Consider the following 26,683-nt stretch of genomic DNA (forward strand, 5'->3'; position numbering starts at 1 on the left):
ACTTGTTGACAATTGTGAACATCTTTAAACAAATATGTGAAATAATCTAGAACAATTTGATCCAGTTTTGATTTTCCTGATGTAGATTTTTCCTGTCGTCTATTATCTGAATATTGATATTTAAAGAAAACTCTGACTTATGAAAATTGTTACGACTTTTTTGCCAAAATCGTCAAACTAAAAAGGAAAATGCTGTTCCCAAATTTGATGGTAAATAATGTACAACATTTTCTCGTGACAAAGTGTTTAGGACAAAAACACTATATAGAAAACATCAAGTTGGCACTTTTTTCAAATTATCACTTTAATTAAAGAAAACTCTGAGTCATGGAAAATTGTTACGACTTTTCTGCCAAAATCGTCAAATCGAAAAGGAAATTGCTGTTCCTAAATTTGATGGTGAATAATCTACCAAATTTTCTCGTGACAAATCGTTTAAAACAAAGACACTATATACAAAACATCATTTTGGCACTTCTTGTAAATCATCACTTCATTTAAAGAAAACTTTGAGTTATGCAAAATTGTTACGACTTTTTGCCAAAATCGTCAAATCGAAATGAAAAATGCTGTTCCCAAATTTGATGATGAATCATCTACCAAATTTTCTCGTGACAAATTGTTTAGGACAAAAACACAATTTAGAAAACATCATGTTGGCATTTCTTGTAAATCATCACTTTATTTAAAGAAAACCCGGAGTTATGGAAAATTGTTACGACTTCTCTACCAAAATCGTCAAATTGAAAAGAAAAATGCTGTTCTTAAATTTGATGGTGAATAATCTACCAAATTTTCTCGTGACAAATTGTTTAGGACAAAGACACTATATTGTGCTTCTAGCTATTAAAAAAATCGTGTTGTCACGAAAAAGTTGACTATCACTTCCAATAATGTTCAATTGGGATTTTTTTAAAATGACTTGGATATTTTGATAATAAACATATAATGATAACTCTTACATATGCATTTTTGTTGGTTTTCGAAAAGCAAAGTCCTGAAGATCCTTCATATTCTTCTTGTTGGCATAAATTTTGGCATTCCTCATTTGTAGTGCAATCCACATCAGTGACTATTACATCATCTTGAACTATAATTATTGTCAAACGATAACAATTTAGTTAAATAATTAATATTATTATGCTAATGATCAAAGAAGTATCAGGAATTTACATTACCTGGTCTATCAAAATCTCCATTCACCAAGTTCATGAGAACTGCCAAGATGACGAAGTACCAAATATTGTTCATGGTGGTTTTGGTTAATCTTATATATAAAATAATACTGTATTTAGTCCAAAATAATTATGCACTGTCAATGGAATGAGTTCTTTGTTAAATGACAAAATTTGATCAATATATTTTATTTAGTTTCGGAAAATTAAGATCAAATTTTAAGTAATTTCGCGAATCAGTCCAATTTTGGCAAAGTAAACACAAAGATTAAATCAGTTTGTTAGTGAAAGGAACATTTCCGTATACTATTAAATTGCAAGGAATAATATTATAATGGTGAAAAAGCAATACCAAACAACTTGTTCTTAAAATAATTAATAGATTTCAGTAAAATTATGTTCGACTCACCTTGCCAAAAGCAAATCAACTTATATGATGACGTGGAAATTGAAACTTCCAAATCTTGAAAACTAGTTTTTAGTAAAATGTCTATTCCAGAGCTAGTCTTGGTGTAAACTGACATGATTTTGCTATAGAAAATAGTTTAAATTAGTATCTATTCAGACAGGATATTAGTCATTGGATTTTCTATTGCAAATATGATAAGTACTAAATCAAATATAAGTTCCTTATCACTGCACACGCCTAATGAAACAATAAATGCGCAGCAAATAGAATTGATAAGGAAAAGTTTTTTGAAAATAGAATTTTTCAGAAACTTGAAGACAAAGTTTTGTCTACTATTTTTCAAAAGCATATTACATTTTTTTGCTTAAAACTTTTTAGTCTTACAGTGATTTGCTTGAAGGTTTTCTTCAGAAATTCAAAGTTTTGCCTAAATAATAATAGCAGCAGATAGAAAATTAAGACAAAATAGATGGAAATGCAATTTTTCTAGAAAACCAGAGCTTAGTTAATTTTTTATTAAAATAAAATTAAATTTTTTTTGGTACTTTGATAATAAGTATTTTGGAGATAATTGTAGTCTCACTGATACTTTTTTAAAACTTTCTTGGCGATTTCATATTTTCACTTAAATAATAAACGCGAACATATATACTCGTATATATATAGAATGAAAAGTAAAATAAATCTGAATTTTCGTTTGTACGTTTGTGTTTTCAGGATCTTGTATATATTATTATTTATAGTCATTACACTCTGTATTTTGCAATTCATTTATTTTTTACTGTCTAAAATTCGAAATTTGCTATATTATTTATAGAATTTCTATAGAATAAACTAGCTGAAAATAGATTTTTTCTAAAACCTATTAAACTAAAGTTCATTATTGTTTAGTGCGAAATAACCTAGTTTTTTTAGTTGTTCTATTTATGATTTTTTTAAACGATTTCTTGGTGATGATATTTTTTGTCTAACGAAAACTTATGTTTATACATACAGTTTTAAAATCTGTGAAAAGTAATCGATTTCGGTAAAATTAAGTAGGAAATACAAAATAATTGTTTCATATTAATCTTGTCAATTATGGCAATTTTATAGCCAAAGGGCCACTTTGCAACATTGGTTCTATCGGTTATTTCCAAAAATTTTTGGCCAAAAAAATATGTCTCCAGAGTGAATTTCGAGGATGGTGAAGCTATCAATGTCGTAACTAATTAATATAATATAATAACTATTAAATAACGTATTAATTTGAGAAATTACAAGGAAATCCGTAGAATAGAAATATAAATATAAATATTAATATAAATATAAATAAAAATAATTTAGAATGTTTTGCAATAATTTAGAAAATTATGTTTTTATTAGCCATATAATTTTTTCCATTTTTTTCATTAATTTTATAGATAATCTAAAACAAGGATGCAAAAATTAAAATGGACAATGATGTAAAAATAAATGTAAGTTGTTTTGTAAATATAAATGTAAGAAATGGATTTTTAAGCACCAAAAATCCAAAAAAAAACATGCTTGGCTAAGTGAAAAAATTCAAAATAATACTTGTTTTTTTAAAAAAAAAAATACCTAAGCAGGTATTTAAATATTTAGAAAAAAAACTTATTTGAAAATTTCCTTGGCTCAATATTTTTTACTCATCATTAGAAGGAATCTAAGTTTTTACTTCTCTGTTTTACAATTTTCTGAATTGTATTGTATGTATTATATTGAATGTATTGTATGTGTATTTGACTCAAAATCAATTTTTCTAAAATTATATCTGAAAAAATATTTATACATAAAAAATACATAATAACTTACACATAAGTTTCTTAATTTACTTAAATTTTTAAAACTATTTATTATAATGATCATATTAAATAAATAAATAATGTACAATAATAAAAATTAACACTGAAATTTTAGTAACGAATATTTATTATTGGCTATAAATATTTGTCATAATAATATTACAATAACAATTCATATACAATCTTGTCTCAATAAACAGCTAGATAATCTCTCCCAAATGTCTTACTTACCTTTTCAATATTCGTAATACACCTTTCAATATTTGTAATAAATTGAGGTTGTACATTTTATATTGAGAAACCATTTATTTTAAAAAATATAGTATATATATTTTATAACACGAGCATAATTTACCTCGACACATTATAATCTCTAAATTATCAGATTAAAGTTATAACTTCAGCAGCAAAATATTTTATTTCTTGGTACAACTGTTTTTTTTTTTTATTTGGTACATCATTTAATTGAGGTTTCTTCAAACATTTGCATCTTTTAACATTCTTGTGAGACTCACATCTCGTCTCGTTCTTGGAATATCCAAGACGATCACATGCATTTTGACAATTATGAATGTCTCTGCATTTTTCATATAATTGAACCCTCAGATTATTTTCTACTCGGGGACCTAAAATGTGATGGAGAATTTTTATATTATATATTTAATAGTATCATGAATAGTACTATTTTTGACTATTTTGATATATAACCTAACTAATTTACTAATTACAATTTTTGGATGGTCTTTTGTAAACTAGACCATCCAATATACAAACAAAATACAAAGATTTGAAGAATTATTTTAAAAAAATAATAATAATTAGAGTCATGTACTAACAGAGCAGAATTTCGTTTATTAACGCAAAGCAGATTTAAAAAGATAAATATCGATTCAGCAAATTTTCTGAGGTCAACATTCTTTACTTTATGTAAAATAATACAATTTTTATTGAAAGTAAAGTTTGTTTAAACTAATGACATGTTCCGAAAACATGGTCTTAAACTGATTTGGGTTTTTCGAATTACAAATGTGTTGGTTCATTCTCTTGTAAATATATTGTGAACTTTTGCAATTTTTGCATTCCACTTTTTAAACAACAGTAATAGGCTCAACAGGAGTTTTAGACTTTAAGGAGTAAAAAGCGAGTTGAAAGTATTGTCAAAAGTAAAAACTAACGAAAAGTCTTCATTTAAAAACTACTTTTTTTAGAAAAAGTCAAAAACTGACGAAGAAAAAACTTCTTTGTATTTTACACTAATTGGTTTCTGTTTTTGCGTGTTTTAGTTAAGACAACAAAATAACATAGTTTTTTTTAATTCACTTACATTTGCACTTCTTTGGACTAATGCCAGTGTTGTCAAAGTCGCATTTGGCTCCTCTCAAAAAATATCCAAGAAAATGACATTTATGTACACATTCTGTATCGTAAATACATATATTGTCGATTATTACCAACTCTGTTTTCTTCGGCTTTTCAATTATTTTATATCTACCTAAAATTTATTAAAATCTTTTGAGATCGTCTATCTTTGTAATCTATTAATTTGTAATCCCAGAATAGGTATATACAATTTGTATCTTTATGTAAAAATCAATGTATGTATTTAAAAAATAAAGCAAATTTTCAATTAAAAATTAATTGTAATCTATTAAATGTAAATATATCTAAAGTAATAAAAATGAAATCTTGCACTAACATTTTTAGTGCTCAATGCTGACTTTTTGTTTAAATATTTAAGTTATCTTTTAAAAAATATACTTACAGTAAATTTCTGCAACATTCAATAAGAATCTACGATAAGGAACTTAACTTCCCGTAGTAATCGCAAAAAAATCGAAAATGAAAATTTTTATATATCAAAATTTTCGTCGACATTTTCGGGAACACCTATCAACCGATTTGAATAATTCAAAAAACATTCGATTCGTATTGATAAGGAGACGTGCTGATTAGTTTTTGGCCGAGGCAGGTCTAGCCGTTCCGAAGATATGGGGCAAAAAGTACCCAAAACGATAACTCAGTTTTTGAGAGAACGAAGAGTACGATTTGAATAATTCAAAAAACATTTTACATGTATTGACAAGATGAAGAACTGATTAAATTTTTGGGAAAGCAGGTCCAGCGTTTATACACTCTCAATAAAAATAAGTTAAAAAAGTGCCATTTGGCGGTCAAAAATGTTCATTGGACATATGTACATCAAATTATCAGATATTTCATAGAGATTTGTTAATTTAAACCAGTTTTTATAGAGAAGTGTAATTTTTTTTGGGTTCCGTACCAAGATTTTTAATTTTGAAGTTTATTTATATGGATCGAACAAATGTACTCGACATTCTCGACAGTATGGATTAACCGATTTATAAAATTGAGAAATCATTCGGTTCGTGCTCGATCGCGAAGCGTTTTTGCAAAAGGCAGTTTTGCCGTTTGGGAGGTATGGAGCGCAAAGGGTGTAAAAACGGTTATGCAGTTTTTGAGAGAACGGATTATCCGATTAGATTAATTCAAAAAACTTTTTGCTTGAGTAGACGTTAAATAAAATAAAACTAAATTTTGAAAAATTTGAAAAAAAAATTATTCCTTACAAAAATTTGAGAATATTTCGAAAATTCAAAAAAAAATCAAATCTTTTCTAAAATTTTAAAATTCTAAAATTATTTAGAAGAAATGTTTCTTTCAAATTCCAAAAAATTTCAAAATTTTGAAAAAAATTCAAGATTATCAAAAAATTTCTAAATTATCAAAAAAATCAAATTTAAAAAAATGAACTTTTGTATCGTACACATAAGTTGTTTATAAAATACGCTCGTCGCCCAATTTAAAGAGCACTTATAAGTTTGCAGTATGTAATAATCTATTTGAAATTATTCGAAACAAGTATTGATTATTTTCATTCATCGAATGTTCAATTAATTAGTAACTAATGAAAATTGAAATCAACAATAAAAACCAGTTCAAAAAAAGCTTGCATCAATTTTCAAAAAGAAAATCTACGTTTATTCAGATAAGATAAATTTTAATAAAACCAGATTCTGCAAATCTCTTGAGATCTACATTTTTTGCTTCATATGTAGTGATGAAATTACTTGCTTTAGAAGTAGAATTAAAATTCATTCATATTTTAGAAAATCAAGTTTTTAAGTGTTATACTTGTAGACATTTAAGCCCCTGAGAGCAATAAAATTTGAAAAATATATATTATTCTCAAACTTACATATACAATGCTTATTTTTCGAAAAGCACCAAGCATTATCTTTTAAAAGACCACTTTCTTCGCATTTTGTTTCACAATCTTTATGGCTTGAACATGTGTAATCTTCAATTTGAACTCTTCCTTTAAAAAAAAAAAACAATATTAGATATATCATTTTTTATTAAAATAAGGATTAAACACTACCATAATTGGCATATAATCCATCTATGAGACTTGATAATAATATCACAAAACTGAGCCAAAAAACGTTTCGCATTTTGGATGTTAAATATAAATAACTATGATATGATGCAAATGGTATTGAAATTGTTCAAAATATGTAATACTTTTTATATATGTTTTTGATTTTCGATTATTTATTTATTTAATAATTATTTATCAAATAAAAAACTAAGTATTGAAATATGATATTATGAAATTGTGCAATAAATAGAAGAAATTTTTTTTGCACTGTTCAAAACATGTATTACGAAATTCATTAATTTATTTTAGTAAAAATACCAAAATTTAAGTAAAGTAAATAATACATAATTCGTTCACACAGTGGATTATGTAAACCAACGCCAAAACAAATATTGTTTTCACAATTTCACTCATCATGCAATAATTGTGTTTGAAGAACTTCATGTAATTAAAATTAACATACATTCATTGACTGCTTGTATTTTTTTTTATTTTTTGGCTGACCATCATATAATCTCATTCTTTGAACATCTGTCTTGCCTAAAAATATTTTTCATTTTATTAACTCCGAAGATTTATAGAAACTACGAATAATATAGAAATAATTTCTAATTAATAAACTTACGTTTGGTTTAGTACACAGCACAAATGTTTAATTTGTTTTATTATTTCCAAGGAGCAGAATAAGATTCTTCTGATTCAGGCATTTTTTATTAAATCAAGATTTGTACTACTATGTAACTTTAACATGTTTATTTATCAATGCCGATTTCCTTGTCGATATCGGTACGCATACATCGACGACCAATCACAATCGTCCCGTACAGAAATGATTTCATCGAAAGCGAATGACGTACAGTTCGGACGTAACGCTATTTCCGTTGCATTTGTACGGAGTTACACCCTAGTCGCGCCTCAAGAAGTTTTACTTCAAAACTTTGTAAAAAAAATTGAAGTTACTGAAAAATGTACGTTCTATAAGTATATGTATAACAAATTGAGTCTCTAATATTGATAAAACTTTAAAAATTTCTAAAAACTTGCACAATAAAACGAATTTTTAATTTAAAACTTTGGTGTCTGAAATTTCTTTATTTCTCAATTGTTACATTATTAGAATGTTATCAAATATTGGTATTACTTCTTCGTATATGGGCCTGTGGAAAATATTGACCAATTATTAATTTTTAATTTTCATTAAACTATTTGCATTTATTATGGCTGATTGTTGATATTTTAATATTTTATGAAATCTTACATTCACAAGTTCTTGTAAAGTTGTCAAAGTTAGAGCATTGCGCACCTTCTGCTGAATATCCAAGATTTTTGCAGATTTTTTGGCATTCACTCTTGTATGAACATGATTTTTTCAATCTTACTGTAGTCAATGGTTTTTTCGGTAGACCTGAATAATATTATAATGTGAAAATTAATTTTTAGGCGAAAAGACATGAAATCTAATAAAACAAAAACACTTCTTCACAGTTTTCAGTTTCTTTCACATTTAAAATCAAAAAGTCATGTATGGGTGATCTAGTAGGTGAATCAAGTAATTGAAAAAGCTGTCCAAAGATTTAAACTAAGATTGACAACTGCCCTGAGGGTCAAAAACAAGAAATAAAAATAAAATGGAAACATTTGTTTAAGAGTTAAATTTGATTTACAAATCTGAATTAAATTATTATAAGTATTAAGAAGTAAATAGGAAGATCTACATTTGTTAATAGTAAAAGAGCTTAAATAAATGAAACAAGATTCAGCAAATATTTTAAAGTCTACATTTCTCGATTTTGTTTCGTTGGGTTTTTTTCTTTATAAATGTATTTATTTTTTTCAAGGCGATTATTAATAATAATAAATTAATAAAAATTAGTTCCAACATCGAAAATTGCATGAATTTTTTTTATCATGTTCGTCAATAATAAAAATATTGAGAAATTAATATTTTTAATCATACTTTGAATACTATCTTTAATAAGATACTTTGCTGAAAAAAACATACCTCTAACATGAATTCTGAAGCACCGATATTGACCCAAAAATAAGGGTTAAAATTCGAAAAATTCAATTCAAAATTTAACCCTTATACTTGGGTCTGGATCCCTAAAATCCGAAAATCATATGTGCCTTAGTGACCTTTGAATCGACCCGCCCTTATATATATTAGGGTGGTCCTTAATATGGACATTTTCGAATTGCCTTGCTACCAAGGGCTCAAATGGTTCCAAATTGATAAAAAACAATTTTCTGAAAGTTTTAGCTCTATTATTTAGCTCTAATATTGTCTTTTAGATAGAGCGCAATTCATTCAAAGTTTTGTATGAAAATAGCATGAAAAAATTTTCAAGAATTTTGCAGAGTGTCGAATTTTCAATAAAAAATGATGAATTTTCACTTTGAATTCATTTGTCGCTAAGTTATACATGAAGAAAAATTAATTTTCAAAATTTTTTCCATAGTATTTCCATACAAAGTTTGATTGAATTGTGCACTATCTAAAAGTTAATATTAAGAGCTAAAACTTTCAGAGAATTGTTTTTTATCAATTTGGAACCATTTGAGCCCTTGGGACAAAAAAATTCGACAATGTCCATATTAAGGACCACCCTAATATATATATATATACGAGGTGTGTTCAAAAAGTACCCGGAATTACTAATAATTAAATTTCGCGGGTCTGGAGTGTCTGATTGTCAAAATTTTTTTTTTATTGTGTTGGTATACATGCCCCTAAAGTATGATGAAATTTTCAGCTATATTCACTGTTTACTTTGTCTGTGGTAGTCGCTAAGGTTCGACGTGTTTTTCTGAGCTCGGCGATTTTTACAATGGAAGAATTGAAAAGTCAAAGAATTTGTATTAAATTTTGCGTAAAAAATGAAATAAAGTGTTGCAAAGGGGAAAAAATCACCAGAAATGGCTCCGTGTGACTTTTTCCTATTCCCAAAGTTGAAGAGACCCATGAAAGGACGGCGGTTTTCCTCGATTGAAGAAAAGCGCTGAGAGTGCTCAAGGACATATCAAAAAGTGAATATCAAGGGTGCTTCGAAAATTGGAAAAAACGCTGGCATAAGTGTATTATATCTGGGGGGGACTACTTTGAAGGGGACCACATTAATGTAGACGAATAAATAAATATTTTTTTGAAAAAACGAAAATTCCGGGTACTTTTTGAACAGACCTCGTATATAATATAATAATATAATAATAATATATAAATGATATTACATTTACACCGACGTGACAAAAAATCTTTTGGATCCTGAACACACTCTCCTTTATAATTTTCATAATTCAGACGACCACATTTTGTTCCACATTCTGTATCATATGAGCATCGTGCATCAATTAAAACCATTTCATAATTTTCAGCTAAATAATAAATTTAATATTAAGTTTATATCAAAACTTTTGTTTAAACATTATATTTTAATTATAGTACCTTTCACAAACGCATTGAAATTACAATAAATGAAAACTATTAAATTAACAGATATAATAATAGTCTTCATTGCTAAAATTTTACTAAAGCAATATGTTTTATTACTATCGACTTATTTTATTTATTTCTATAGGGCACTAATTGTTGTCCATAAATAATATTTTCTACTGTTGTTCATAAATTGTAAAATAAAATTTCAACATACTTGTTATTATTTTGTGTTTGGCTATAAACATACTTGTTTACATTTATATTTTTTCAGAAATTGCACATCTCTTTATTAATGAGTTTCTCTGTAAATTAAATTATGAAAACAATTATAATAAAATCAAAAATAAAAGTAATAATTATAAACAATAAATAAAAACGCTTTTCAGTTATACAATTGTTTTTCTAATACGTTACCTTTTTATGCTTTTTTATGAATTATTTTGTTCTAAGCTCCCTCACTATTTTATCATACCATACATAAACTTATACATGTCTATGCATTAATGTGATTACTATTTATAATTTACTCAATTACTTTTCATTGCATACGAATGTAATTGAACAATTTTTCCTATTTTTTCAAAAAGTTCTCATTACATTAATGCTTATTGGTAGTAGCATTTGTGAAGTAAAATAATATACAAGAACTTAAATAATTTTTTCATAGTTATTTTTAATTACTCTGCTCATACAAAATTTAATAAAAAAATATTAATTTAAACCAAATAATCATGATTTATTCCAAATAATTCGTTGCTTTTAATAAATAGTTACAAATAAATCTATAAATTAATCTTTAGCTTTTAAAGTAATTCAAACTCTTTGTTTAAATAAATATTAAAATCTAAATTCGTTTATGTTAATTATAAAAATTATAAACTCTCATTCAAAATTTTATATGAATATTTTTTTAATGGAAAGAATTCATATACCATGTGTCCAATTTGAAATTTCAAGACCTCTGTTTCGATCAATGAAAGTTCATCCTAAAATACACTTTAAACAAAATGTTAGTAACAAAATATTTCAACAACAAAAATTTAATAATCAGCAAAATTTTGATAATAAATTTAGTAGTGAAAATTTTAAAAATAATTACAAAAAGTCTAGTAATGATTGTGATAAAAATGAACTGACTGCAAATAAAACTGTTTGGATTCCTCTAAGGACTAAAAGTAGGAAATTAATGAAAACTTATGATGGCAGGATTATATTTATGGTATATAATATTTTTAAAACTATTTTTTTGTGTAGTTTTATGGAATATGATTTTTCAAATAATGAAACTTTTTGAAAAATCTTTTACCTTAGAACTAATTTATTTATATATTTCTCTAATACAAAGTAATTTTCAGCATTTAATAACAATTCAAAATCTTAGTTACTAATAAAAATATATAGCACCTTTCATTGGTTTGTAATAATTAATCCAGAATTTTCATTTTTTTTTTTGGAGGTTTTAATATTTCCTCAAACTTGAAAATGATTTCTTAAGTAAAGGAATTTCGAAAAATTCTTCTGAAACTTTGTGTTCTAAAACTGTGTTTTTATTATAATAGAAAAATATAAAATTGTATTAAAATCTGTGATTGTTTTACAAATTGGAAAATGTCTTATATTGTTTTTCTACTGCCAATTTGTGTTGCCACATCACTCCCCTTTTGTGATAAGTTTATTTTTGATAAATACTTTTGTAATAATTAAACCAGAATTTTAATTTTTTTTCAAATGATTTTGAAATTTCCTCAAACTTGAAAATGTTTTTTTTTTAAGGAATTGCAATTTTTTTTAATCTTGTATTGTAAAATCATGTGTTTTTATTATAATAGAAAAATATTAAATTGTATTAAAATCTCTGATTGTTTTACAAATTCGTAAATGTCTCATTTTATTTTTGTACTACCAATTTGTGCTGCCACATCACTCCCCTTTTGTGATGAGTTTATTTTTGATAAATGCTTTTCAACACTAATGATAATTTTTCTCTTTTAGTATTAATATTATTATTGATAATGTATTAATATTTAAATCATGAAAAAGATTATAAAATAATTTAAATAAATAAATTAAATTTTTCTGTTTTTTTAGTTTGGTATGTGTTCATTTCATTACCTAATATTTTAGTTATTAATTTATTTTTACTTTTATTATTTTTATCATTTTTTTGCCTATTTACATAATTATTTGTATAAATCCAAAAATTGCAAATACATATTTTAAAATTAATATATAATACTTACTACTAAAAACAATTGACCTAACTGGATCTAATATAGAATGTATTATTATTTTTATAACCATTTCAAATTTAAATTTTAGTTTTAAAAATTAAATATACAGATAAATTTCATAAATATGATTGATATACAAGTTGCTTGTGATTTTTAATATATTTTTTTTTTTTATTAAATACTCCATCCATTGGTTTTTATTAACTTTGTTATTTGTTCTTATATATTGTTAGAGTTATCTATAAGATTATTTCAAAATTTGAACCCAAATCTGTCGTAAAATGTTATATTTTATCATCAAAAGCTTTTATGGTGCAATTTAAAAAAATATTTAGATTTGGTTTATTTTTTTGCTGATATGTGATATGACAGACTTGTGAAAAATATGAGTTCATCATAAAAATCAGTACGACTTTTACTTTTGTATAAAAAATCTATATTTAGTTATATATAAAATTTAATTTTTAAAAATTAAATTCTTTGTGAAAAGTTTATTTTAAAGTTCATAAAATTCTTGTGTTGCCACAAGGTTAAAAAATATTATTAATTGTCAATATTGTCTTAAAAAAAATAGTGTTGAAGTTTTCTGTGAAAGAAAAAAATAATTAATAATAAAAATCTTAACAAAGATTCATATATGAATCACATTCGTTATCTTTACATTATTATATTAGTTTAAGTTATTTAGAATAAAATATACCTTTTAACCATAATTTATTTATTTTATCAAAATGTTTTTTGGAGTTCACGAAGTCCACAATCGTCAACAAGTTCCAAAAAAAATTGAAATTTTATCTGTTAGAGTTTTAAATTTGCAAAAACGTAATTTAAATTGTCGTTTCGGCCGCAGTGATATTATTAAAAGTATAAATAACAATAATTATAAATCCAGAGATAATATTAAAAATATTTTGTATGATTATTCTGAAACTGTACCTGAAGAAGAAGAAATTGTTGAGGCTAAAATTTGGAAGCCTTTAATTAGATGTGAAAAAGTACAGAAAACTCACGATGGCAGAGTTATTTATATGGTATTTATATGGTAAAAATTATAAAAATAATCCTATTATTGAAAGTGTATTTTGTTACATTAAAGGACATACCTAGTGTGACAACCTAAAAAAAATGTCATTTATGGGAATTAAAAAATAATAGAAATTAGTGAATGGATTTATTTAAAAGTCTTTATTTATTTAAAAGATTTACGGGTATATTTATACATGTCTTGAGAATACACAGAAAAATTTTTGAAATAAAATATTAAATATTTTTGAAATGACACGCAATCTCCGGCGGCGCCAAAGAAAAAAGGTCCTCCACTGCTGCAGTGATTGCAGCCTTCTCCGTTGACAAAACATAATAAAAAAAAATCTTGTTAAACTAAATAATATTGTCTGTACAATGACTATAATAGGTATAAAAAGTACATGAACATTTGAACAAACTTCATATAAAAATAATTGAAAGCTCAACCAGGGTTACCTGAGCAGTCAATGGTGAAATCGAAATTTCCTGGAAATGTATAATATTTAATCAATTAAAATTAATTTTTCCAATTTTTTTTTCCAGTTGGGTGAAAAAGCTTCTGGTTCCCGTGCAAGAGATGTCCAGGATTTCTACAAATTGCGTGAACAATGTCTCAACAGTGGAACTTTATTCGAGGACCCCGATTTTCCAGCAGAAGATTCGTCCCTGTACTTCTCCAAACGACCTGATAGACATTTCCAATGGCTCCGACCAATGGTAATAAAAAATCCAAAAAATTGACGAGAAAGTAAATTACAAATGGAGAATTGGTGACCAGAGTTGACCATCCCAAATATACGTTGCTATTTTTTTAATGTTTTTATGTTATGTCCAATTAATTTGGTCTACTACTTACTATTTATATTTACATAACTTTACTTGATTTTTACATCTTATCTATAAAAATAGAGCTCTCGATAAAATGATCCGCTAAAACTAGAAAACGGCTAAACCGATTTGGCCAGTCTTAGTCTTGAAAAATTTGTGCTAATCAGTAGGTTGTCGGAGAGGTGAGATATTGTTTCAAAATCGCGTAGAAACTTCACATCTTTAATTTGAAAATTTTTGTAGAAGCGTAATTTGAATAAAACAATTGACGGTGGCTAATACGTCAAATGTTAAAAGTTTTTCACAGATGATGTTCAATTACGTTTAATGGGATGTTTTACGTGAATATTATTTAATTATGATTAAATTGCAGTAAGTAGTTTTGTTTGTAGTTTTATTTATACACAAACACGTTATTAAACGGATCGCAAGTGTTACTAGAAACTCAAAATATCAACTTTTTTTAAATGTTTTGGCGTTGTAGCACTTTTTTTTTGCAAATCATATTTTTCTCAAACACGGTGCTATGAAAGATCTCATTTGTATAATTATATACTCATTGGTATTTATAAAACATTTTCTAGATTATATTATTTTTCATTTATGTTATTTAAATTCACAACCTAAATTTGGTATCGATCAAAGGAACATTTTGTCGAATAACATTTTCGCAGTTATAATTTCCCAGAATTTATCGAAGAATAGATAGTAATATCGGAAGGTTTGGGGTTAAAAATGTCCACCACCTATGTGTCGAAAACCAGTAAAGTTAAGCATTGTTTAACAATAATATTTGAAAGTAAAGGGAAAAAGATGTATAACCAGCTATAACCTTGATTCTTATGACTTTGCTATCAGGAGATAAACGGTAATCTTTGAAAATCCACAATAAAAGTATTTTCTTCCGTTGGTAGTTTTTTAGCATTAGTTAAAAGTGTAATTATTTTGTAAAATACCTTTAAAATTAAAATAAGACATTAAACTTGTCACTTAAAATACACTTAAAGTATTAATTTTTTTGGTTCTCTAGTTTTGCCTGATTTGTGGGATGGTCCACTCTGGTTACCAACTATTCAAATTTGGATATCATTAACTTATTACAATTTGTGCAATTGCCAAGTCATATTCTTGTAAAGGATTATGTACAGATTTATATTTATTATTGGATTAATCATAAATAATATATATTTGTTTTTGATTATCCAGGAGTTTACTGATGATCCTCAACTATTTGTGGAAGGTTATTCCCGTTTCGACGTCCAACAAGGAGAACTGGGAGATTGTTGGCTCCTGGCTGCTGTTGCCAATTTGACTCTGGACTCCAAATTGTTCTTCCGTATTGTACCTGATGATCAAGGCTTTACTGACCAGTATGCTGGTATATTTCATTTTAGGTAAGTCGATAATGCCATCGGGAAAATGATCATCATCATTATCTTGAAAACAAGTAAGGTTCTTACTTTAAAATACATAGTATCGTTAAAAAATACAATACACAAAGGGACGTCCATTAATCACATGATCGATTTTTCAAGAATTTTTGGACCCCTCCTCCCCCTTGGTGATACGTGGTGATAATCAATATTACCCTCCTCCCCCACCAAACATTACGTGTATTTTTAGTTACGAGAAAAATTGACAATTTTTTTATTTTTTTGCAAATGTTTGGATTTTTATTCTAGATATAATTTTTATTATATCCAGATTATTTTTATTATCTCAGTAATGCATGTTATTTTAAAGTAGGGGTCAAAAGATGTGTAATCAGTCATCGCCTTTAATCGGTCAATATCGCGTATTTTTTGTCAATATCGAAAGTATTTTTTGTCATAAGTTTTTTGGGTATTGAGCACTGTTGTTTAGTTTACGATATCTGGATACAATTTTTAAATAGACGTTATTAACTTTTCTTATGGTAAGTTATAGTATCGCAAAAAATCAAAAATGAAAATTTTTATATATCTTTACGTTTCAAAGAATACTTTGGCATACCTTTAAAAAATAGATGTATGTGTGTGTGTATGTGTGTGGATACAAATTTTCGTCGACGGTGTTCCCGATCAACCGATTTGAGTAATTCAAAAAACATTCGATTTCTATTGATAAGGGGACGTACTGATCAGTTTTTGGCGGAGGCAGGCCTAGCCGTTTCAAAGATACGGAGCAAAAAATGCAAAAAATGACAGGTTCTGAGAAAACAAATCGGCCGGTTTGAATGTTTCTAAAAACATTCGATTCGTATTGATGTAGAGACGTACTGATTTTGTATAGGCAGGTCCAACCGTTTCGAAGATACAGAGCAAAAATTGCAGAAATTCACGCGTTGTGCGCGAGCATGTCGTTATAGCTCAGTTGGTTGGCGCGTCACCGCAATTATTGTCTGATTATTTTTATTTTCGAGTGATTAATTACGGTACGGGAAGTTCCAGCAATTTGCCTTAAAGCACGATGCCATGCGCTCCAATAGTTTAATTTTTTTATAAAGTTTATTGTTATTTTTCAATTGCATTCAACAGTTTTTTATATAACCTATAGAATAGCTTACCTGTAGTTTGGAGTAAAAAGAATCATCTAAACCTGGTTCATTTTTCTTCAAAAAAATTTCAAAATATATTGTTTTTCTTTCCAGATTTTGGCAGTATGGACGATGGATCGATGTCGTCATAGACGACAGACTGCCTACTTACAGAGGCGAATTAGTATTCTTGCACTCCACCGAGAAAAATGAATTTTGGAGCGCCTTGCTCGAAAAAGCTTACGCCAAGTAAGAATTAATAGTCATTCAAAAACCTATTCTTACTATTTTATTACTAATCTTCTTTTTTATAGATTGCATGGTTCATATGAAGCTCTAAAAGGAGGTTCAACTTGTGAAGCCATGGAAGATTTCACAGGAGGTGTTACTGAAATGTACGAGTTGAACGAAGCTCCTCCAAATTTGTTCAAAATTTTGCTAAAAGCCTATGAGAGAAATTCGTTGATGGGATGCAGCATCGAGGTAAGAAGTCAACCAAGAAAATCTATTTTTGAAGACATTTTCATTTTCGATTTTCTCACATGTACACATAATCAACTCTAATAAAAAATTTTCATCTGTATCTTGAAGTTGTGTAAAATTATCTATTTTTTTCTGGTAGCCTGATCCAAACGTACTAGAAGCAGAGACCTCAGAAGGTCTAATTAAGGGTCACGCTTATTCTGTGACCAGAGTCCATTTTGTAGACATTGAAACTCCAAATTCTACCGGAAAAATTCCTTTGTTGAGATTGAGAAATCCTTGGGGTAATGAAGCTGAATGGACTGGAGCTTGGAGTGACCAGTAAGTAGAAAAAGACAATTGACCATTGATTGCAAGTTGTTGAATCTCATAATCTTTTATTATTTCAGGTCTCCTGAATGGCGTTTTATTCCACCCCATGTAAAAGAAGAAATCGGTTTAACATTTGATATGGATGGTGAGTTCTGGATGTCCTTCAGGGACTTCTCATCAAGATTTGATAGAATAGAGATGTGCAACTTGAGCCCTGATTCTCTCAGCGAGGAAAAGGTATTACTAGAGCAAATTTAGTCCAACAAATGTTATTTACTAGCTGACTCGGCAAACGTTGTTTTGCTAAGTGAGGTATATTCTAAGCAATTTCTAGAGAATAAAAAATATTAATACTTCAAGTGTATAAGGATTTATTGTTTAATGCTATATACAATGAAGTATTATAAAAACAATAAACCCCACTAGTTTCTCTATATTTTGTCAATACAATCAAACTGGAAGTTTTATACACTTTTTATAGAAAACATGGTATAATCCAATCCAAGTCTTTTTTGGTCTTTCGACTTATTGATTACGTTTCAAGTTTTTCAGATTCTTTTTGGATTCTGGATTTCTATATAATTGAAAATAATACTACTGAGTTTATAAAAAATTTTCAAATTTCTGCAAGGAGAGATAGAAAATAAATCAAGTATTTCTTCTTTGGCCTGCTTTTTGAAATGTTTCAAGTAACATTCGATGAATTAAAGTAAATTTAATAAAAAGTATATATGTAGAGCAGGGCGAAGCACAAAGGTTCAATTTGACTTTGAGCAAATATTAATTATATTATAAAAATCAAACCAATTATATCACAACAAATAACACATTTCAAACGAACAATTATCTGACTACGTTCAATAAAACTGCCAGCTACTTCATCTTTGTGGAAAAGTGCTTTTTTCCGTCTTTCAAAAATTTATCTAGTCATTTTTATCCTATAGGCGCGGAGTAACTTGGAACGGCCAGATGGCAAACAGGTTTAATGTCTTATTTTAATTTTAAAGGTATTTTACAAAGTAATTACATTTTTAATTAATGCTAAAAAAACTACCAACGGAAGAAAATACTTTTATTATGGATTTTCAAATAATAACTGTATATCTCCCGATAGCAAAGTCATAAGAATCAAGGTTATAGCTGGTTATACATCTTTTTCCCTCTACTTTCAATTATTGTTGTTAAACAATACTTTACTTTACTCGTTTTTGACCCATCGGTGGTGGATCTTTTTAACCCTGGACTTTCATATATTTCTATATATTCTTCGATAAATTCTGGGAAATTATAACTTGGAAAATGTTGTTCGACAAAATGTCCCTTTGATCGATACCAAATTTAGATTCTGAATTCAAACAACATAAATAAAAAATAACTAGAAAATGCTTTATAAGTACCAATGAGTATATAATTATACAAATGAGATCTTTCAGAGCATCGTGTTTGAGAAAAATATGCCAAAAAGTGCATTTTCACATTAACATTTCAAAAAATTTGATATTTTGAGTTCCTAGTAACACTTGCGATCCATTCAATAACGTTTTTGTGTATAAATATAACTTCGAACAAAAGTACCTATTACAATTTAATCATAATTAAATAATATTCACATAAAACATCCTATTAAACATAATTGAACATCATCTGTTCAAAACGTTTGACATTTGACGTATTAGCCACCGTTCATTGTTTTATTCAAATTACGCTTCTACAAAAATGTTCAGATTAAAAATGTAAAGTTTCTACGCGATTTTGAGATAATATCTCACCTTTCCGACAACCTACTGATTAGCACGAATTTTTCAAGAATAAGACTGGCCAAATCGGTTTAGCCGTTTTCGAGTTTTACCGAATCATTTGTTTGAGAGCTCCATTTTTATATATAAGACAAACGTTTTGGTGTCTTTATAGTTGAGCCAAGGCAAGAAAAAGTGGGAGACATCCACATTTGAAGGCGAATGGGTACGTGGAGTCACAGCTGGTGGATGCAGAAATTATTTAGGTACGTTGTAGAATAAATTCGTTAATCAACAAAATATAATTCTAATTTTTTTTTTTCAGATACTTTCTGGCACAATCCACAATACACAATCACTCTCGAAGAGCCTGACGAGGAGGACGAAGAAGGCAAATGTACAGTCATTATAGCTCTTATGCAGAAAAATAGGAGGTCCAGAAGGAATTTGGGAATGGAATGTTTGACAATTGGATTTGCAGTCTATCATGTATGATTATTGATAATTGGCGATTATTTATCATAGGTTTTTAGTAATATTTTGTATGTTTTTGGTAGTTGAGAGATCCCAACCGTATGCCAAGGCCGTTGGACATCAACTTCTTCAAATACAATGCTTCAGTAGCTAGATCGCAGTCATTTATTAATTTAAGAGAAGTAAGTAAAAATAATCAATAAACTAGTTGGTATTGGTATTTTGCTTTGAGGCAAGTTGCATGAACTTCCCGATATATGTAAATAATCAACTTAATCAATAAGAAATAAATTAATTTATGAGTGATTAAAAGTATTTCGAGTGAATTTATCACACATAATTGAAAACAAACGTACACGTTAACTAGGAGTATTTTCTAAAAGCAAATTTTAAAAATCAATAATTCTTATAATTGAACCAGTTTCCGTAAGACTTTAATGGTTTAGTACGTTTATTAAGACCAAGTACTCTATCATTATACCAAGTAAATTGTCTAATTTTTATTTTAACAAACGTCAAAAAAAACTACTCATTTCCTCATTAGGCAACCTGATATTAAACAGTAGTGATATCTATTTTTGCTAGACAATAGCTTATACAGACATTGCTAAATCAAATTAAAAATATCATTACTATCTGGAAATTGTAATAATTTGATAGTTTTATCAAATAAGGTTTGGACAGCCATTGGGTGGCCTTTCAGAGAAGCCACGTAGATGAGAATTGTTTGCTGTTTCAAAACCATAAATAAAGCGACTGTGAAATATAGCAGAACAACATTACTAAAATTAAATTAAATCTCTTGATAAGTGTTTTTTATAACAAAAATATTGATGGATGTAAGATACAAACTTGGGACTTGAATAAAATAACCTCATAGTATTTTTTCTAAAAGCAAAATTAAATCTAAATTAATTTTTTATAATGTTTTCCCAGGTTTCCTGCCGTTTCAAATTACCACCTGGTACTTACTGCATTGTGCCTTCAACTTTCGAACCAAACGAGGAAGGAGAATTTTTGTTGAGAGTATTCTCTGAGAACAAAAATCACATGGAGTACGTAAAATTAATGGATATATATATATATATATATATATATATATATATATATAATAATTTATGTTTAATGAAATTGCTTCATAAAAAATTTAGTCATGGCTATGAAATTAATTTAACAGCTATTAGTGCTTAATGTTTTTCGTATGTCATGCTAAAATTAAATTTAACATTATTAGATTTTCGGGAACGTTCTGAAAAAGGTTAGTATTTTGTAGCATATATTATGTATGCTGGTATGTAGTTTTAAAACATAAATCTTTTATCTGTTAGTATTCTTTTTATTAGAACCATATATTAAAAATGATAAAAGTATGGTTTAAGATCGATGAAAGAGAAAAAATCTATCAAAGTTGCCAATGATAAATATCTATTCCTTTAATTTGTTGTTGGATGTAGATATTCTACATTTCTATCTGGATTAAAGACGATTAAAGTAAATCTGTGTTTGTCAACATTTTTTAGGTCATGTTTTATTTTAAACTTTCTAGAAATTTAAATGGACCGTACATAAATTTGAACATTTTTAAAGGAATATAAATGAAAAGTTTAATGTAGATTTAAAAATATATAGTAAATTTATCAACAATAGAGTTAGTCATGTAGAGATCTACATTTGTAGAACTATCAAATGGCTCCTTTTTTTGGTTAAGAATTACGTAAATTATATTTTAATTATAGTTAGTAATTATGAACAATTTTTTTCACAGCTATAAGAGTGTTAAAATTCAGATCAATTTCAAAATATTATAATATTCAATAAGTAAATTTCTGATCTTACGTTAATTTTGTGTGATTTTGACTCCAATTTTTACTAATTGTTTTTCATCTATATTATTTAAATGTGATTTTTTTCTTTCAGGGAAAATGACGAGGAAGTCGGCGTCGGCGAAATCGACGACAGGGTGAGTTTTTCATCAGTATTTCTCAAACTTTTAGACATATCTATATATCATATTAACTGCACTTGGTCGTATCAATGGTTCTTACAACTAAAAACCACACGAATACACAAATTGCTGCTAAATTGATACTGAACACCAAATACACAAATGCTACTAGAAATTTAGTATAAAAAATAATTCTTCACATTAATACAACGAAATCTCTTACGATTTTGTTTTGTAGTCCAGAATTTTTTTTTAAACTTTTGTTTTTGGTCCAAATTATAATGACTAAATTGAAATTTTCTAAATTTTCTGAAGTACACATGTTTTTTTTTGCAAAATACATTTTACAATCCAGATTTTTTCAAATTTAATTTTTAAAAAATGATTTTTCTCGTCTAGATTCTTTTTCGAAAATATATTTTCAGTTCAGAAAATTTGAAATTATCGGAGTAAAACTATTCACAAAAATTTATTTTAGACTTTATTTTAATTCTAGGCACAAAACTAATTTGTTTAAATTTGTTCGATTTGCAAATCCAAGTTAATATATATTTAATATTAATATTTATTATACATTTTTATTCTAAATATTTAATTAAAAAATTCTGGACTAAAAACCTATCACAATGTTAACATTTAGCCAGAAACATATGACAATATTTAATAATATTTAAAATAGCAGAAACGGTAGTAGAAACTTTAGTATATAAAATAGTAGATAGTTTAGAAATTAAACAAAATATTTTTTTTATTTGTCGAGATTTTTATTTTTGCGCTACGTATATTTTTTGAGAAATTTTTGCTTCGTAGATTTTTTATTTTTGGAATGCTGAAGGTGGTATAGTAGTGCAGTCGATGTTCCTATTTTTATTTTGAAAAAGACATTTTGCGAAATATATTTTTGAAAACAGAAACACTTAAAACAAGAAAAATACAACAAAAAATATATGCAGATTAATATCAAAATTACTAATTGGCTTTAATTTTCAGGTTTCATTTGGAATTATTGGTCAAATATATATCATTATAGGTCAACTTTCACACTCATATTAAATTCATTTTTATAAATAGCTTTCTTACATAAAAATAATATAGTTTGTTTCAATAACGAAAAAAAATAATTATATGGTAAAGTTTCATTGAAAAGTAATAATTTGTTATTTAGAAGTTGATCTACGATTTTCTGAAAAATATTTAATTTTATTATCGTACTACATTAGTCATCTTAGATTTTTGGAAAATTTCAAAACATTTATTCAGTTTTTTACATAAAAAAAATAGTTTTTGTTTCAAATAACGAAAAAATAATTATATGGTGAAGTTTCATTGATTTTCAATTATTTTGTTATTTAGAAGTTGATCTACGATTTTTTGAAAAATATTTAAATTTTATTATCGTACCACATTAGTCATCTTCAATTTATGGGAAATTTTATCCATAACGTTGACTTTTAAAATAAAATTTTGTCTTTTACTTTATTATCAAAAAACATTTTTATCATGGCCAAAACAAAGACTAACTTTAACCATTATTTATGGTATGCATAAAATATAATTTTACTTTAACATTTTCTTTTAATTGCTAACAAGGAACATACATTTTGATCAAGGGTACAAGAAAACGTTTTAATTTTAAATTAATTGAAATTTATTACTCTAATTTTGACTCATTTGAGAGCTTTGGAGCTTTGAAATTGAAACTTAAATTATTTTTATTAAATATTAGTAGTGTACTACTGTACATTATAGGAAGTCATCTTTTAGACGATTTAGGAAGTCTTTTTAGAGGTGATTGAAATATTTCATAAACGGTTATTAATTATCATAAAGTGTTGCATTCGTTGCAAAATTGTTAGTTTTTTCCTAAATTTTCTAGCTTTTCTACTGTACAGTTGTAGATTTCAAAAAAAAAAATCTATGGAATATCTTTGGGTTGCAATGCATTTACTATTAATTATTGATTTTAAAGCAACTTTTTTGACGTGGTTTATATATTTTTCCTTGATCAAAATCTATGTTCCCTGTTATGTAATGTCACTATGCGAACGATTTCTGGCATGTATCTGTCCGCTTGTATCACATTATATTCACATTATAATTTTTAGGCGACTGGAGATAACTATAATGGTGGTATTAATAAAGTAAGTAAAAAATAAAAAAACGACTTATTTATAAGACATTATATTCCTGAAAATTTAAAAAAAAATTAAAAAGATATTGCAAGATTCTGTGTAAATGTATATAGAGTAGTACAAGGTTCAGTTTTCATAATAAACAAGGATAAGTCAATTATCCTTGTGTTAAATTTAAATTGAGATTTTTCATATGTTTATTCTATTGACAAATATTTTATATTTCAAGAAAATTTTTACATAATGTCTTATAAATAAGTATGTAAGATTTTACCTCGATCAAGCCCATGTGTGTTATGTTGAACAAATATTTCTTAACAATTAAAAAGTGAACTTTTAAATTTATTATAAATTAATCATTTAAGTGGATTTTATAAAATTGTATTCAGAGAATTAAAAATTAACACTATGTATGTATTTACTTGTTATAAAAAATTGTTTCAACAACACATTAATTAAAAAAAAAATTAAAAGTTGCGTATTAATGTTATATGAACTAATTATTATATAAGTACTTAACAGAATAATCCTGGTCTCGGTTTATATTTAATAAAATTAATACTAAATTACCTATTTGAAAATTAACAAAAATTTGATAACCGGTGTTGTGTTAAAAATTTACTAATTGATAATAATTATTGATATTTATAAATTGCTCTTAATATTATTTTTTTGTATACAGATTTATTTTGGGTAGATTTATATACTTGGAAACTAAATTATTTTGAACAAAACCTAAAATTTTGAGATCAAAAAAATCAGAAAAATTTTCAAGTCATAAGTAGATCTATTTTGTATTGTAAAATAATTTAGTAAAGTAAACCAAAATGCGACATGCATAAGTTTAAAAAAATATATGTAAGTAATTTGGACTTATTGCGTTATTTATTAAACTGAATTATATAATTTCATCTGCCAAACATATACAGTTGACTGTATCAATATTATTTTAATTTCTGGCACATCTCAGCTGCTTTCAGCAATAATAATGTAGACATTACATTTTTATGTATATTATATTCTGATATTATCTAGGCTCATAATTTCAGCTAAATTCAAATTTCAAGTGAATTGACATTTTTAGCAATCAATTTCCAATCTTAGCCAACTTGTAAATTCTAATACTTTAGTACTTTGTCTAATAATTTTCATTAATCTTCCTTCAAAATTCATCAAAATTTCATTCTGATGTACATAGTAGTTGACCTATTACTCCACAGTCCAAAAAAATAGGTTGTCAAATATATGTATTATAAACCATACAAAAAAGGGAAGGGAGATATTTGACAACCTAATAATTTTCAGATGTGTTTTTAACTATTTTGTTTTCTGTGTTCTGTTTTTTGTCTCTGCTTTCATCACCACAAATACTAATTTTTCTTCAATTTTTTCCCAAAACATCAGATCGTGGTTCCTCAACCTGAACCAACACCTGACCAGCCCAGACCTGATGACAGGTGTGTACCAGTTTTCCTTCGTCTTGCTGGTGAAGACCAGGAAGTCGACTGGATGGAACTTAAGGAGATTTGGATTATTCCATGAGGAACGGTAAGAAAATATTTTTTTTTTTTTGTTTGATAATAAAAATTAGATTTGGTAGAAGTGGATAACAAGATATCTATATTTAGTTTTATTCTTGATGAAGTAGAATGTTTTGCATCGTTTTTAAGTTCGGAAACAAACAGTTCAGATTTTGGTGAATTTTAAAAGAGGTGTTTGCATAAATTTGACAAATTGTGTAATATAAATATGTTTGATATTATGAAAAAAATTATGTTATATGGGTTTTGAATGGATATACTTCAAGAACGAAGTTTTGGTAAAAATTTGCAAGAGAAGATACATTCATCTGACAAAAGTATTTTTAAATTAAATACCAAATAACAATTTTTGAATATACAAACGCACGTGAATGGAACTTATAATGATTTTTTTTTTTTTTTAAATGAAAGTAACGGTACTGTACAAGACTGATTTAATTACATGTGTCAATTTTTATTAACTCTTGCCAAAGCATTTTTGTAAAATTTTTTCAAAGAAGGGCATTTCAAGTCTGCAACTTTTGGAATTTTATTAAAATCATAATTTAACAAATTGTCTAAATTGTAGAAAACTTGGAGCAATTGTGCCGTTATATATGATTCTAAAAATGTCATTTGAATGGAATAAATCATAATATTATATGAAATTAACTGCAATGACCAAAAAATTGTTAGAAAGCTAGACCAAAATTTTAGTTTTTTCTCTAACAAATTATTTATGAAGTAATACTTTTTTTATGCAAATTTTTCTCATTACATAATCTGTGTTTACAATTTTTTTTTAAGAAAATTTATATATTTTTATTTTAATATAAAAAATAATACATTATGAACAGAATTGGCGAAAAGCCGTGGAAAACTATTTTACAATCCTGATGGCCAATTTTTAATGTTACTTTTCAAGGCACTTTGGTGATTTTTTTTTTAAATAAAGGCCTTTCAAAGTCGACAAATTTTTAAAACTTTATTAAGTTCATAATTAAACAAATTGTCGTAATTCTAAAAAACTGGGAAATTTTAGTCATTATTTTTAATTGTATTTAAAGAAATGCTATTTAGCGTTCTGGTTCCAAAGTTCAAATGAATAAAAATTATGAAAATTAACAAAAAATAACAAAATAACAAAAACATTGTTTGAGTTAGACCAAAGTTCTAGTTTTTTTTCTAACACCCTTTTTGCGAGAGAAGTAATACGTTATATGTGAATCTTACTATTACATGAATCTGTGTTTTACAAA

General features: G+C 26.6%; 2 protein-coding genes across 5 annotated transcripts in view; both read left to right on the forward strand.

Moving 5' to 3' along the window:
• LOC113389071 (calpain-A-like) overlaps positions 1 to 26,683 on the forward strand; it is a 609,920-nt gene that overhangs the window by 439,129 nt on the left and 144,108 nt on the right. The window lies entirely within an intron of this gene.
• On the forward strand, positions 5,966 to 25,446 carry LOC113389250 (calpain-B-like; the record flags this gene model as incomplete). Its single annotated transcript, XM_026626304.1, has 13 exons — positions 5,966 to 5,992; positions 14,023 to 14,196; positions 15,514 to 15,701; positions 16,937 to 17,071; positions 17,137 to 17,305; positions 17,445 to 17,626; positions 17,695 to 17,854; positions 19,529 to 19,619; positions 19,679 to 19,842; positions 19,911 to 20,009; positions 20,764 to 20,915; positions 21,745 to 21,787; positions 25,309 to 25,446. Coding segments are annotated over 13 exons (1,722 nt in total), but the record flags the coding sequence as incomplete, so codon positions are not given.

The sequence above is a fragment of the Ctenocephalides felis genome, unplaced genomic scaffold, assembly GCF_003426905.1.
Source record: "Ctenocephalides felis isolate EL2017-DRISC unplaced genomic scaffold, ASM342690v1 CF-g0.4_SCAFFOLD_03573, whole genome shotgun sequence".
NCBI classification, from domain to species: Eukaryota; Metazoa; Arthropoda; class Insecta; order Siphonaptera; family Pulicidae; genus Ctenocephalides; species Ctenocephalides felis.